Source organism: Phalacrocorax aristotelis, chromosome 11 (assembly GCF_949628215.1).
Source record: "Phalacrocorax aristotelis chromosome 11, bGulAri2.1, whole genome shotgun sequence".
NCBI classification, from domain to species: Eukaryota; Metazoa; Chordata; class Aves; order Suliformes; family Phalacrocoracidae; genus Phalacrocorax; species Phalacrocorax aristotelis.
The window spans coordinates 1289376-1304045 of record NC_134286.1 but is presented as its reverse complement, the minus strand read 5'-3'; the positions used below and the strand labels follow the sequence as shown (position 1 = coordinate 1304045).

Genomic DNA, 14670 nt, shown 5'->3' with positions numbered 1-14670 from the left:
TATTGGAGAAAATGGGCATTAATTTGCTTGCCTAGATGATGCCTGTAATCTTTCTGCATATGTTGCAGCTTGCTCATGGATACGGGTCAGGTGGTTTCTGACTTGTGTGTAATTTCTCTCTCTTCCCTCTCCTACTCTTGTGGCTGTGCTGCTGCAGGACAGGCTGCCTTTCCTGATTCTTCCTGCTCCTTCTGATTCCTCTGCTCCTTTGCAGAGGAACTTCTTCCTTCCTTAATTTATCAAATGTGTCAAATCTTGATTCAAATGGTAGTGGAGTTACTCTCACAACCCCAGAACTGCAGCATCACTAAAACTGTATTAATGCATCTGTGAATAACTACAGGATTTCACAATGATTTTCGTCTGCTTTCAGAGAGGCAGCAGGCTAATACGATAATTTTAAACCTTCTGTCTAGGGTCTCCTGGAAGTCACAAAGTTTACAGAAGAGCTCTTCTGGTCAGAGCTGTTGGCACAAAGTGTCATCTGCCCAAAGGAGCCAATGCAAGCCTGCCTGGTGCTGCCTATGCCTACGTATTCGCTTAACTGGCCTGTGGAAGGACTTAAGCTCTGACGGTGGTCGGAGGAGCTGAGTCTGGTATCTGAGAAGTCAGAGTGTGCTTCTGGCTGTGGAGGGCTGCAGTGTGTCGTGTAACTTCTTGTTGGATCAGCTTAGTGCTGATCACTTCTTGTGCTGAAAGCAGGGATGAGGCGGAGTTAACGGCACCTCGTAGCTGTTCTGGACACTTGCATGAGAGCCCCTAGATTGGGGGTGGGGGGCACAGGTTGTCCTTTGTGTGGTACAGAAGAAATTGGGAGATCTATTTCATGGTAGAAGACCACTTCCTTCCCAGCAGGTGCTAACATATGGCTAGACACGTAGGCACAGCCACTGCACTGACAGCTGTGTAACCTGCTGGCGAGCCAGGGGGTGGGCTGGGGGTACATGCGTGTGTGCACACCGGTGGAAACCTGCCTTCTGCCCAATTTCTGTGAAACAGAGCTAAAAGTTCACTTCAACTGTCCCTGTCCTGCTCATAGTGTGCTGACCTCCAAAGCAACATTTTGAGTTGGTTTTTTTTTTTTTTCAAAACAAGGTTATTTTTGCTTATTTGGGGTCACTCGCTGTGCTCTGAGTTCTGGGCAAGGAGAGAGCTCGGTGCCAGGCAAACACACAGACGTCCTTGCTGTGGGAACTGCTGCGCACGTATCTAGCGTATCTCTCAGCTCAAGGTTTGCTGGGGAGATAAGATGCTTTGTGGTTTGTTTAGATGTGCCGTGGCCTCTTTCCTTGTGCCTCTTGTGGCAAGCTTTATTTTCCTTCTATGGAAATGACTGAGACACAGAACTGGGCTGCCTACTGCATCTCTAGTGCCTGGAAAGCGAAGACAGGACTGGGCAGAGTCAGCTGCAGAGGCCGCACAGGGGTGAGCTGCAGCCCAAGAATTTGGGTTTGAAGGCTGAAGTATCCAGGGCAGCTTGCAGAAGAGACTGAGCCACCTGGAAAAGCTGACCTGAGGGTGAGGAGCCGCAGAGCAGAGACAATAGCCAGGGCTGCGTTCAGCTAAAACAAACCACTCGCCTTACTGCCAGCTCCTCTGTGGTACAAGCAAGGGTGGGGAGGGAAGCCTTCGAAGGATATTCTATCAATAATTTTAAATGAGGAATTTTTACATTAACTGGGGTCAAGGGGTGGAATTATGGAGAAGTCCCAGTGATCCTGGGCATGGCTGGCCAGTCTGAGCGCCCATGCCTGCCACATGGCACCCCTGCTTCGGCATCATGCTCCTGCCCTGCTGCTTGAAGGGATGTGCCATGGGTGCCTCTTGGCAGGTGGCAGCCCTCGCTGATGCTGGACTTGGGGCAGCACTCACTCTGGATTAAAATTCTAGTGATAATGAGTGGTTCATCCCACCCTCCCTGCACTCACAGAGCTGTTGGCCGGAACAAAACCTGAGGGGCAAATCCTGCAGCAGAAAAAAAAAACATTTGTGGGACAAGCAGGGTCTGGTGTGATGGTGCTGCAGAGCTGTGATTGCTGGTTGCCAAGCCCATCGTATATCGAGCTAGGAAGTGTCACCCAAGTTCAGCAAATGAGCGAGGAGACTTTGGTCAGTGATGCCCTGCAAATATGACTCCAAGTTGCCTCTGATCCTTCCATGGGAGGACACTGCGTGTGACCTGCCATGGGCCTAGTAATGCCCAGCCTGCACTTGGCAAATAGGAGTGAGGTGGAATGAAATATTCCTCTCTGGGGCTGTACCAGGTACAAAGTGAACAGAAGGAAGTAGACACATGATTTTAGAAACTGGATTTCCCCCCAAGAAATAAAAAGGTTTTTTTTTTTCCTCTTTTAATCCTTTAGGCATTGCCCATGAGCTTCTCTCCAATGCAGCTATCTCAGCGGTGTGTTTGAATGCTTGGACGCTTGCCTTTAAAACTTTAAAACTGACTGAAGAACAGTATTCCCCTCCCCACTTGTGGAAAACACTTACGTTCCTTAACGTCTTCGATGCTTTTCTTGGGAAGCTTAAGCTACTTCTTCTGATCCAAAATCTTTGGGTGGAGAATTTTCATGTTGGGGTGGAAAGCTGAAACTTTCCAGTTATCTTCAAAACTACGAATCCACTCTGTGTGTGTTGAGGGGGACATTTCCCAGCCAGTTCTTATTCTTATGCTGTAGTTTCTCTCCCTTGTTTGGGCTGATTAGAGGCCAGTTTCAAAGGTTTTTGCTTATACTGGCTACTAAACGTTACTGCATTAAAAAACTTAATTAAAGCAAGCATCTTATCAAATGGTGAACTGTTATTTTGGTATTAGGGACAATTCAGGCTCCTGAGAGGAGAGCTATTCTCAAACTCCACAAAAAACAGGAACTGAAACTCTCTGTTGTTGCATTTTGGCCCTCGGGCAAACTGATTGGAGAGGAGGGTACACTAAGTTAGTGACATGTTGCTGGGATTAAATCAGTTTTCTTCTACAGAAGTCTCACTAGCATGGGATACCGGCATGAAATGAATGATACTTATCTGTGCCTTTATGGCACTTCTCGGCAGAGAATTTAGCAAATGAGCGAAGTGTGGCTGTTTCTCACCACCATCCTGTGAAGTAAGCGAATTTTCACATTTTAGAGCTGGGAGCCTGCAGTATTGGGGAAGGCAATGGTGTGGCTGGATGACATCCATGTCAAGAGCAGAATCCTAAGTCTTACTCTCACCCCATTGCTGTAAGAACTGGCATGCCCTTCCCTTCCTGAGGCAGCAGCCTCAGGAACTCCTGCCAGTCTGCTCTTCCAGTCCTCAGTTTGCAACCCCCTCAGATTAGACATTGCAATTAATATTGCTCCTGAAACACAATTTAGGCCTGGTTCCTAAAACGTAGTTCTGTAAAGCAAAGCAAGGTGAGCATTGCTTGAGGACTGGTATTTGGAGACGATGTTCATGTTACCACGCTTCACCCAATTCCCATGCCCTGATGGGCTAGACTGCAGCAAGATCCAAGCACAATCCCTCTGTCCATCCTTGCCTCCTCCTTCCCCTCTCTCCTCCTTCCCTCCACCCCCAGGGAGGCTGTCCTAGTTTTTTCTTTCCTTTTTTTTTTCTTTCTTTTTTTCTTCTCCCTCTCAGCTCTACTTAATCTAGCTGGCCTTGCAACAAAGGACAGCCCAAGAGACACAGAGCAGGACCCTAACTAACATGATAGCTCAAGGCATCTCGGGGCTTATGCGACCCTTGCGAAGTGGACTGAATGCGAGCAAAATCCGCTTTATTTATCTCTGTGGGGTGACTGAGCAGCATCACGCACCAGCTAAGCAGGGGTCAGGAAGAGGCTTCAGCTCCACGCACAAGCTCCAGGATGCCCCTGGGGAACCGAGGTGAGTAAAATGCTGAACCCGACCTTGCTGTGTCCAGAAGGGCCTTTTCAGGAGGGGCACGCACTTCCCTGCCTTGTCCCACAGAAGGGAGAAGAGATGCCCGTGTGAAACATGGCCTGCAGGAGGTGGTGGACAAGGAAGTGTAGGCTAAGCAGATGCTGACGGGAGGGAGGTGGTGCAGGGGGCCAGTGTGCGAGACATGCTTCTCTCTGCCGTGGGAGCTGTGGAGGCCACAGCTAGTGGCCTGGATGCAGAGCGTGAAGACGATGGTGGCACAAGAGTTCATTGACTTCTGGGGCCCCATCACCAGCCTTTGAGGAATGGACATGGTGGGCAAGGTGCATCGGACAGCTGTGCCACGAGCCCGCTGTATTCCTGCTGTGGGGAAGCTGGGATGACCACTGCGTCGCTCTGGGAATTGAAAATTCTTCGTGTCCGGGCTGCTATCAAGGCAGAGTAGGGAGCTGACAATGTCTGCAGCTCCAGGGAGCAACATGCTCCTTTTGGGTTACGGGAAGCCATACCGTAAGCTCTCGTGCCTTGCTGGCATGCCTTCTTGAGAGGGAGGCAGAGGAGGTAGGCTGATGCTCGGCTGCTGAGACGGTGGCCGCAGGTGCGAGCGGCTGAACGAGCCCGCAGCGCCGGGGTCCTGCCAGGCGCCGAAGGCTGGTGGTGACTGCTGGCGGGCTTTGCTGACTGCTTACTTGGGACAGGATGCACCATTTGCATGGTGGCTGAGTGTGAGAGTTGAACTCTGACGGGGACTGGTCGGAAGCTTGTGTTTAGAAACACCTCTAAGCACGTTTGGTCCCTGCCAGGGTGGAGGCCTCCCAGCTGGCCGTCTGGAGGGGCAGACTTTGGCTTGTTTAGAGGCTGCCTTGGCAGTCCCTTGGGAGGCGGTCCTGGAGGGCAAAGGGGTCCAGGAAGGCTGGACGCTCTTCCAGAAGGAAATCTTGAAGGTGCAGCAGCAGGCTGTCCCCATGTGCCAAAAGGATGGGGCTGACCCGAGCCGCTGCCTGGCACGGTGCTCATCAGTACTCCTGCGGCAGGAACTACTGCAGAGTCCCTGCCAGCCTTCCCTCTGCCTGTGCCTTGGGGATAATTCAGAAGGAGATTGCATTTCTCTGAGCAAAATAAAGGGAATTTGTAGATGTCCTAGGCCAGTATGACCTGGGTCAGACTAATCTGCTACACATTGAGAAAAAGCCCCAAGAAACATCACAGGAAATACAATAAACCATTTTGCTGTCTGACCTTAGAGAAAAGTTACACTGATAGCCCTGCTTAATGGGATTTATGAAGACTCATTATCAATGGGTTTTCTTTCTAATTGGTTTGTTGCTTATGAAGTTATCTCTGGCAGTACTTGTAGGCATCTTGCTGTTTTGTACAGCCTTGGAAAGTATCTTTTAGGGAAAAACACTGACAGGGAGAAGATCCACCTTCTTGAAATCCCTTCACTAGTTCTCTGTGTCGCAGGAAGTTTGAGAGTGTTTTTTTGTTTGTTTCTTTAAGGGAATAATCACTTGGGATGTGTTGAACTTGCAGTGCTGAGTTTGTCACATCCTGATAAGAACTTCCAAAGCTCTGACACTGAGTCCTGTGACAGTAATGCCATTGTAAAATTGTTTAAAATAGTTCAGCCTAAATGAAGCAAAATTTAGTCTAATTAATTTCGAGTTGTTTTTAAAATCCCAGTTCAAAATTATTTTTTAACAAAATGTGAAAGGAATTTTTTCAGTTTCAAAAAACACTGATAAACAAATTCAGAAGTAAATAGAAAATAAAAGGTAAATAGAAAATAAAAGGTAAATAGAAAATAAAAGGTAAATAGAAAATAAAAGGTAAATAGAAAATAAAAGGTACGGATTTTCTTTCCAGGTTCTCCTGAAGCCTTGGGTGCCCAAAGCAGGTTGCCTCCAGAGGAGGCTTGAGCTTATTTGGGGGACAGGAGTACAACCAGGCCGGTATGTGCGTTGGGCTGTGGGATATGACTGAACTGAACAGCGAAAACAGGGCGTAATGAGGCTGGGTTTATGCCCCGAACAGAGGCGCCTATGCTAAGAACACAGGCATACAGCTTAAATTTCCTCTACAGCCAATGAAGGGAGAGAAGGTGCTTACAGGTGCTCTGTGTCGTGGTCAGGAGTACTTGGCACCGTCCCTGCTCTCAAAGGTGAACTGTTGCACCCAGGCTTCTCCAAAGTCACCCAGGGGGTCTCTGGCAATAGCATCTGCATCTATACTTCGTTGTATCTAACGACACCCTGCGTGCTGTCCCTGCTGCAGCTCAGCTGCCTCGGAGCTCATTTAACTGGCAGCAACAGCCGAAGCGGGGCTGTGTCCAGGAGGAACTGCGGGGAACAAATCCCCCTAGCCTCTGTGCGAGCCTGGTGCAGAGACCCTCCCAGGAGTGATGCCTGCTGAAGCTCTAGGTGCCTCAGAAACCACACAGGCGAAGTTTTCTGTCAATGAGCGTGCGTGAAGCTTTGGGGATTGTTGGATCCAGCACACTCTGCCTGCAGGCAGCCAGCTTGCGTTACCCTGTTGAAGAATTGCAGCATCACGTGAAGTCCTATGACTTTACTATTTCTATTGTGTAACAAATTATTTTACCCATAACTGTAAAACCGACACTGCCAGGAAATCTGCCTATTGACCATAACAATCGAATAAACGGGTCCAATCAACAAAATATAGACAGGGTTGTTTTGTTTTCTTTCAGCATTTGAGAACTATTCTTTAAATTACCTACTTACAAAGAAATGTCTGTGGGTGTCTCTACGAAGGAGACTGAAATGTCTTAAAGATGTTCTTTGGCTGTTTGCTTTGGGACATGGGGTGGTCCTGCCTGGCTGTGCAGGACTGCAACGTGATCTTTCCATTCTGCACGTGGGAAACTCTTCCCCCTGCAGTGGGGTCTCAATGCTAACTTCACAGCCGGTTTCGTACCAGGGGACCCTGTTGTACACTAATGGCCCAGCCATTGTTTTCTGCCAAAGGTTTCTGAACAACAGGAAGCCAGCCTCCTCGCGTGAGTGTGTAGTGGCCCCTGTGTTCTCCTGCTAGCTGAATCAAGATGCAGCTGAAAACAAAAGAGCAGAGAAGGCAAAAAATATTGTTTCAGCTCTTTTCTCCACTTCCAAATTTTGACAGAATGTGGGGGTTTGCTTTCCTAAGAGATAATTGCTTGGAATTTTCTGTGCCTGAAGTCTTGCTGGTGAAGTCCATGTGACAACATTTTTAAGAAACAGCATCCTGAATTGCTTAGACTCCAATGATTTGTCAGCAGGTGGATGGGATTATATCTAGATGGTGATTGTGACTTATATGAAGTGGAATGAATGATACCTGCAAACTTGAAAGAGGAGAACATTTCTTCGCCCTTTTCCGTTACATTTTTACAAGAATTCTTTCCTGTCTCCTATTCTGCTGCATTCATCCTCTGTGTTCCACCTCTGCCTCTTGTGAGTTAAGGAAGAGCAGAGGAAATTGTTTATACTTGATCCTTATACAGTTTTGTGCTTAACGTTAAGAGGAAGTCAGCAGAGATCTCCACACACTTCATTTTCATCCGCCACAGAGCAGAGATGGATGAGCAGACAGGGGTAAATCCTTTCAGCTGCTGGTGCTGCTACACCAGGGGCAATTCCCATTTAACCAATTCTTCCTCCCAGTCTCTGACTTTCCAAGAGGATGCCTGGCACAGAGGAGCATGGGTTCTGCAGCGTGTCCTTGGCTGGTGGGTTTGCTCTGATGTGTGGCTCTGGCGCTGTGATGGTTTGTATTCAGTGTATATTGCAGATACATTGCAAGAAGTCAGGAGGTAATACTAGAAATTCTCAGAGCTGTTTCTTTAACTGGCCCTCGGGTTTCCAGGAGAAGTGTTACCGAGCTTTATACAAAACAGCACTTTTATTGGAAGAAGCTGGATACTGCTTCGCTCAGCCTTGTGTAAGTGGGAAATATCAGGGAATTTTGAGCTTGGCCAGTTCTCACTGCAAAATTCACTCTATCTTCAAGGCTGTGGTTTGTTCTTTCTATGCCAGAAACGACAGCAGCAAGGCCGTGGGGCAGTGCTGACACTGCTAGTGCTTGGGAGTTTATCAGCTGTGGGAGGCAGAGGTGGATCTTTCCAGAGATCTGGGGGAGTGGTGCACGTTGCCAGCTTGACGAAAGAGAAGAGATGGACCCATCTTCTGCCACTGGAGAATGTCCTGGGCTTTGAGATGATGGGTACTTGGGCAGTGACACACGGAGATGTACTGGGCAGAATAAGCACTGACTCCAGGGTGCTGCCCTGTTTCAGCACAGTGGGTGGGACCTTTGGGTAACCGGGACCTCCTGCTTCGAAGTGACCATTTGGGTATGTACACTATAAGAAAAAACACTGCTCCTGGGCTTCCTCTGGCAAATATAATAGATGATCTCAGAATATGGTGTCTTGGTGAGAAATCCTTGACAACGCTGTTCAGGGTGGCAGCCTTCACTCTGGTGGGGAGAGCCTGGTCTGGAGGAGGTAAAGTGGCTGTTGTTGCCCTCTTATTTGTAGATGTGGTTTCCGCAAGTCAGCAGTAATAGATGCTGATGGCCTTGTTCTTAACTCTGTACCGGGTTAGATCTTGCAGGCTGTCAAAATAACTAGCAATTTCTCCTGAGCGAGGATCACATCAGCTCAGAGGAGGCTACTCAGCATGGTTACTCTGTAAGCTGGGGCTGAGCGTATCTCGTCACAGCAAGGCTCTCTGTGGTTGTGTCCAGGGAAAGAGCGGGCACCTCATTAAAGAACAAGCAGCAGAAAAAGAACAGTCCTCAAGTAATCCCCTTGGGAAGGGGAAGCAAAATGTGAACGACAGCTCTTATTGCGTGATTAGTGTCTGCTCCTGAGCACTTTCCTTGTTGTTACACCGCTCCCTCCAGGATTAACATCGCAGGGCTTGCAGCTCTCTGCCTGCCTACAAATGCTCCCTCCGCCAGCCAGCCCAAGCAGAGGCAGCGGACGCAGAGCATCTGGGCTTGTTCATGCGCAGTTAAACATTTATTCTGAGGGACATTTGATAAAGTGGGAAATATTTTGGGTCAACTCAGATTTGCCCACCACTGAGAACCGATGACCTGAATCTTCTCTGACATGCGTGGTGTAATCCTCCTAGAAAGCATTTGTGCGCACGTTTCCCTCCAAATGTCTCCATTGCTCAGCCAAAAGACCTCAACGGTGGGTGTGCAGGAAAGGGTGGGATCCTCTGATTTTTTGCAAACATTTCTTACAGCTCTGCAGACCAAGTGACGGTGAATTTTATAAATCGGGATGGAGAGCGACTTACGGCCACAGCCAAAGAAGGGCAGAGTTTGCTGGAAGTGGTAGTCAATCAAAACTTGGCCATTGATGGATTTGGTAGGTGTTGCACAAGGGTACATGCTCTTAGGATTTATGCATCTGTGCTGTGACCAGCGGGTGCCTGGGTATAGTATACATGGAAATACCTGGGAACAGTGTACGTGGAAACCGTGCATGTGATGCTGTGTTCTGCTGAGCCCATGAAGCAGGCTTCTTTTCCCCGACAGCTGCTTGCTGGGCTGGCTTACCACACTGAGACGGCCGTGTGATTTCCACGCCGTTACCGCTGGCATTCCAGCGGTCTCTGTCAGTGTGGGTGGCTGGTTAGAGCTGACACACAAGTTTGACAACTGATTGTGATGCTCCCAGAGAAGAGGCAGGCTGAAATCTGCATCCATCTGTTGTGTTTTCTGGCATCTCTTTTGACATGCTGCAGGTCTGTTAAAGGACCTTTCTCACACTGTTCCTGAAGGTGGTCTCTCTCACCCCTGTGTTTTTTCCGATTTGCTGTCACTCCCTCGTGTCTCCACCAGGTGCGTGTGAAGGGACATTAGCCTGCTCCACCTGTCACCTCATCTTTGAGAAGGACACCTTCCACAAGCTGGATGCCATCTCAGATGAAGAGCTGGACATGCTGGACTTGGCGTACGGCCTCACTGAGACGTAAGCCTCCCTGCTGACCACAGCAGATGCTCAAGCCTCTGAGGCAGAGTCTCAGCAGCTGACACCTGTTTCCCAGGGGACAGAACTTATTCTGTATTAAGGTTGTGCTTCTAGAGCTGCTTTCTCTTGGGGCACAGGAGACCTTTAACAGGACCTTTAGAGAAAACCCAGCCTGGACCAGACACCCCAATGTGGGTGGGGAATTTCTTTCTTTACTGTGAAGATGAGCTTCACTTAATGTTTTGGTTTTTTTTTTTCCTCAGCTCTCGCCTTGGCTGCCAGGTGTGCATTAAGAAGTCAATGGATGGTCTGACAGTGAGAGTCCCCATGGATGTGTCGGACATCAGGAGGCAGCTGGAGGTTGGAAAGCAAAGCAAACAGTAACTGGAAACGACTCCTGCACAACTCACATCCTCATTTTAGGTGTGGCAGGGTACTTTGCTTTTGGTTAACACTATTGCTTTTTGTGGCTGGCCTGCAGAAGACCATAAAGGTCTGATGCAGTATAAATGCCTGTTTGGCAAATCTCTTATTCAAACAAAGCTTAATGCTAGGGTATTTGATATATGTTTTAAGTGCTTAAGTGCTCAGCTGGACTAAAGCATATGGCTTTACATTTCCCTGGGTGGATGACAGTAAACATCTGTGCTGTATGTGACTCTCACTCTCCATTGAAATGTAAGGAATTCTGCTATTCTGAGTAACTGCTGGGAATCCTGCAAGGCTTGGCTTTTTAACTGTAGAGCAGATTTTTCCCAATTTGGGAAGCTTAAGGAGAGATAGCTGTTCCAAATACAAGACAGCGCGCTGACTGGCTTGATGATAGAGGCTGAGTTTGGTTAGCAAGAACATACTGATAACCCTTTGAATGCTGCCATTTCCTATAAGAGGGAACCACTTCATATGAATTTGAGATGCCACATGTCACTGAATTATGTGCCATGATCTGCTATTTTCTCCAAATATTAAATTTTCCAACTGCTATGCTCCCACATACATCAAATAAAATTCTAATAATCAGGCTTTTAGACCTATGAGATGTACTTTTCTGGTAACATGAGCCTGGTTGGAATAGAATGAGTTTGGAAATTTAGGTATAATATCCTGTTGTCCCACTTTATTTGGCTGGATTTTCCCCTCGTGTTTGAGTGAATATGTCAAACTTTCCATCTAAATGGTGCAGAGAACCCGTGATCTATAAGCGAGTCTTCCACACAGTTCTGCACAGAAACCTTCCCTATGGGTTTAGTTAAAACCCAGGCTACGTTTAGCAACCAATTTAAACCAACAAGTTACTGTTCTTAGGCAATGTATCAACCCCATAAAAGATGTATACATTTTAAAAATGCTTATCTTATATTAAAGAGTTCACAGTTTTATTTGGCATAAATTGCAGAGTTTTGATTGGGGCAGGGGATGGGGGACACAGGGCTGCCCTGTCTGGGAGGCCAGGAACTGCTCTATGCCTGTCACAGCCCCTTCCAGCTGGCCCTGAGACCGGTGTAAAATCTGCTTGCACACCAGAAGCCCCGTCAGTGACAGGAGCATATGGCCCTTGCGCTCAAATATATTTAAGAAGGTGCAATAAAGCCACTAGGAGTAGGAGACACAAGGAACATGCGCAAAAGGAGACATGGGAGGAGGCAGGTGGAAGGGGACAGTGTTGGTGATCCAGCCTGATAAATGGTCATGAAAGGAGGTGCTCTATCCCAGAGGAAGCACACCTCTGAAGGGACTGTAGCCCATAGATGACCCATGCTGGAGCAGGGACAACCCTGCGGGACTGCAGCCCGTGGGTGACCCACCCTAGGGTGGGGACATCCCTGGGGGACTTGCAGGATCAACCTTGGGCATAGGTAACAGCTAAGAAACCAAGAACACTGGAAGTAAATAAGTAAGAAGGCAGGACTGGCAGAAAGAAACTTTTGTGCACATACCCTGACCTCCTGTGCCACCTCTTCCCTCGCTGAAGGCATTGGGAGGGACTGGTGAAGACAAAAGATGTGGAGACAATGAAGTGGGGTGAGGAGGGAGAGTTGGCTTGACTGAAGTTGAGCTTGTGGAAGAGTGAGGAAAAGTGTGCCCCTGTTCGTTTGTTTGCTGTCTTCCCCCCGACTCCCCTCTGCCCCCCGATACCTGAATAAGTAATTAAAAGTTTATGCTAGTGGGCAATATATTAAGTAAAATTCCACACCTTGAGATGCTTCAGCCTGTGACAAAAGTATCTGATTAGATGGGTGAAAAACAAATTTTGTATAGACAGAGGTAATACCTTTAATTAGACCAAATGCTACAGCTGGGGGGAGAGGAGGGCAAACGCTTTCAGACATACAAGTGCTTCTTTGGATTTGAAATAAGAGCTGGAAACTCCAAGTTCAAGCATCCTTCCAAGGGGATGTTCAAGCATCAGGGGAGGGTTAGGCTGGGCATTAAGGAAAGGTTCTTCCCCCAGAGGGTGGGGGAGCCCTGGAACAGGCTCCCCAGGGAGGCATCACGGCACCAGCCTGGTGATGTTCCAGAAGCACTTGGACGAGGCCCTCAGAGACACGGTGTGAATTTGGGAGATAAGTTGGACTTGATGATCTTTGTGCGTCCCTTCCAACTCATGACATTCTGTGATTCTATGATCTTGATGCAAAGTGAGCGGAAAAGATCTTTTAAAGGTCAGGATCTCTGCAAGAGCATTGAACGATTTTTGTCTGGCACCACCTTTAACTCTGCCTCCTTCTGGAGTTTTCCTGCGTTACCTGCTGGGTTTGACCCGGGTTTGTGCGGGGGTTGCAAGCCAGGGCCCACCCGGAAATGTGCAGCAAAAGGAAAACGCAATCTCCCAGCTCTGCAGTCACTGGCATCAGCCCCCGGCACCGTGCCAGGTCCCTGCGCCGGGGGCCCGGGGCCGGGGCTGGCGGCTGCCCGGGGCGCCGCTGGGACGCGAGGTGGAGCTCCTCGCACGCAGCAAGCGGCGGGAGGAGGAGGCGGCTTCGCTGTCTCCATCCCTCCTTCCTCAGCTCTTGCACGCTGCCTGGTGACTGGCTCTATCTCGGAAGGCTCAGCGCTGCTCTCTGTGTTTGATGATCTCGGTGCTACCTCCGTGCCTTTATTTAAGGCGGTGATAATGCTGACACAAGCCCTACCCCTCTCAGGGTGGGCTAATGTCACTGTGGTGCTCTCAGGCACGGGTGAAGAGTGACACCCTGTAAATCCACCACTAGAAGCTTTGGCTTCCTCTCTGGTCCGTCATGCAAAAACCAGTACAAAATTTTATCCAGGGAAACTAACAGAAGGCTCTCGCTGGGGGAATTTTCTGGTGTGGGCCAGAACCACTTGCTGTAGGTGGTGAATGCAGCAGGGCGGATTTTTGCAGGGTCCCAGCCCTGCTTTGGAACCATCGCTGTGGTACTGGGGCTTCAGAGGCTCTGGAATGGCACGTCACATAAGCCAGTGCAAGGCCAAACCTTCTCCAGGGCAGCCCTTTCCTCAGATATACCTCAGAAAGGCCCTCCAGGGTGTGCCTGTTACCTCTGCTCCAGCTTGCCCCAGCTTTACTATAATAAAGCAAAGAGAATAAAAATGGATTAAATGAAAGCAGTAAAGCTACCACCTACAGCACTTCATGTCTCTCCCTGCTCCTGATGCCACCACTACCCCTTCGCAAAGCAGAGATGATCCGGAGCTTTGCAGTCCCACTTTTCAGCCCCCTCCTGTTTGTGGGTTTGAAGCTGGACCGCAGGTTGCTGCTGAAAGATGTCGGTTCTCGACACACAGGCATGATGCCACGTGCTGGTGGATGGTGAGGGAGGGAATAGCTGCTGGCTTGAAAGGGCTGAGTGATTGTCACGGTCCTCTTCGGAGTGTGGGTGACCTTTCAAGAAAAATTTTCTAAGGCGAGCCGTTTGCTTTGATACACAGGCAGTCAAAATAGCCCACAAGGCTTTCTGCCCCTTGAAGGTGCCACGGGATGTCGGAGAGGACTCTGCACAAAGGAGCTACCTGCAAACGATGCGGGGGGATAAATCCTGGGGGACTGGCTTCCCTGGCTCTGTCAGGATGTCAGAAATGGCACTGAGATAGTTGAAATAAGCTACAGCTGCCCTGGGCCCTTCCATCACAATTGCTACCAGCCCACAGGCTAAGGGAACGAATCATGCACACCAAGCAGAAATGAGAAGGGGCTGACGTGCACGAGTCACTGTCTCTTCAAGGCGAATGAGCTGGGCTTGTCTGGCCCTCATCTACACTGGGAGCAGGTTACAAAGGCTCCTTGCTTCCGAGGTGGCAACCACACGACAGGCTGTTTTGGGTGACTGTGTCCAGTGGGGCACCAAGTAGGGCTTTCAAGTATGTGTCAGGCCAACTTGGACTGAATCTCTCCTTTTTATCTGAAAAAGGGCAGGGAGAGAGAAGGGAAACCTAGTTGTGTCTGAGGGCTGTACAGTAAGGGAAAATGTGGCCTTTCTGGGGCAGAAAGCCAGCTGTCTGTGGATCTGGTACGTCTTGTTACAAGCAAGCTGGTTGCTGTGGAACTTTTTTGAGACTGCTTGGTGACTTCCAAATACATCTCTGCGTCTCAGGAAGGGGCACAGCCCACTTGGGTGTTTTGAGAAAGGAATTTTGGTAGGAGTTGGATAAAATATGTGCCAGGAAAATGACATCAAGCAGCACCCTAAGACATCAGCGATCACGTTCTCAGCAGGTGTGACTCAGTGTCAGAGGCAACCACTGTGAAGATGGGGTACTCTCCTGTTGAGGAAAGGGACCCTTTTTTGAAGGTTTGGTAATTGTCTGCCTCGGACTTTC

At 49.0% G+C, this 14670-nt stretch overlaps 1 protein-coding gene across 2 annotated transcripts; it reads left to right on the top strand.

The window, feature by feature from the left end:
* The first annotated feature begins 3451 nt into the window (after positions 1–3451).
* On the top strand, positions 3452–11250 carry LOC142063090 (adrenodoxin-like). Of its 2 annotated transcripts, none has more exons than XM_075106478.1 (4): positions 3452–3872; positions 9143–9267; positions 9744–9873; positions 10137–11237. In XM_075106478.1, the coding sequence occupies exons 1-4, from the start codon at positions 3694–3696 to the stop codon at positions 10255–10257; spliced, it is 555 nt and encodes a 184-aa protein (XP_074962579.1). In that variant the 5' UTR covers positions 3452–3693; the 3' UTR covers positions 10258–11237. The 2 variants fall into 2 exon arrangements, with proteins under 2 accessions (XP_074962579.1, XP_074962580.1); XM_075106479.1 differs by lacking the exon at positions 3452–3872 and adding an exon at positions 6778–7614 and having other exon boundaries at positions 10137–11250.
* The last annotated feature ends 3420 nt before the right edge of the window (positions 11251–14670 follow it).

Excerpts from the sequence above, each read along its gene's own strand:
- LOC142063090 (XM_075106478.1), top strand. The coding sequence starts at position 3,694 with ATGATAGCTCAAGGCATCTCGGGGCTTATGCGACCCTTGCGAAGTGGA. Across the intron at positions 3,873-9,142 it reads GATGCCCCTGGGGAACCGAG|CTCTGCAGACCAAGTGACGG; the intron begins GTGAGTAAAATG and ends CATTTCTTACAG. Across the intron at positions 9,874-10,136 it reads GCGTACGGCCTCACTGAGAC|CTCTCGCCTTGGCTGCCAGG; the intron begins GTAAGCCTCCCT and ends TTTTTTCCTCAG.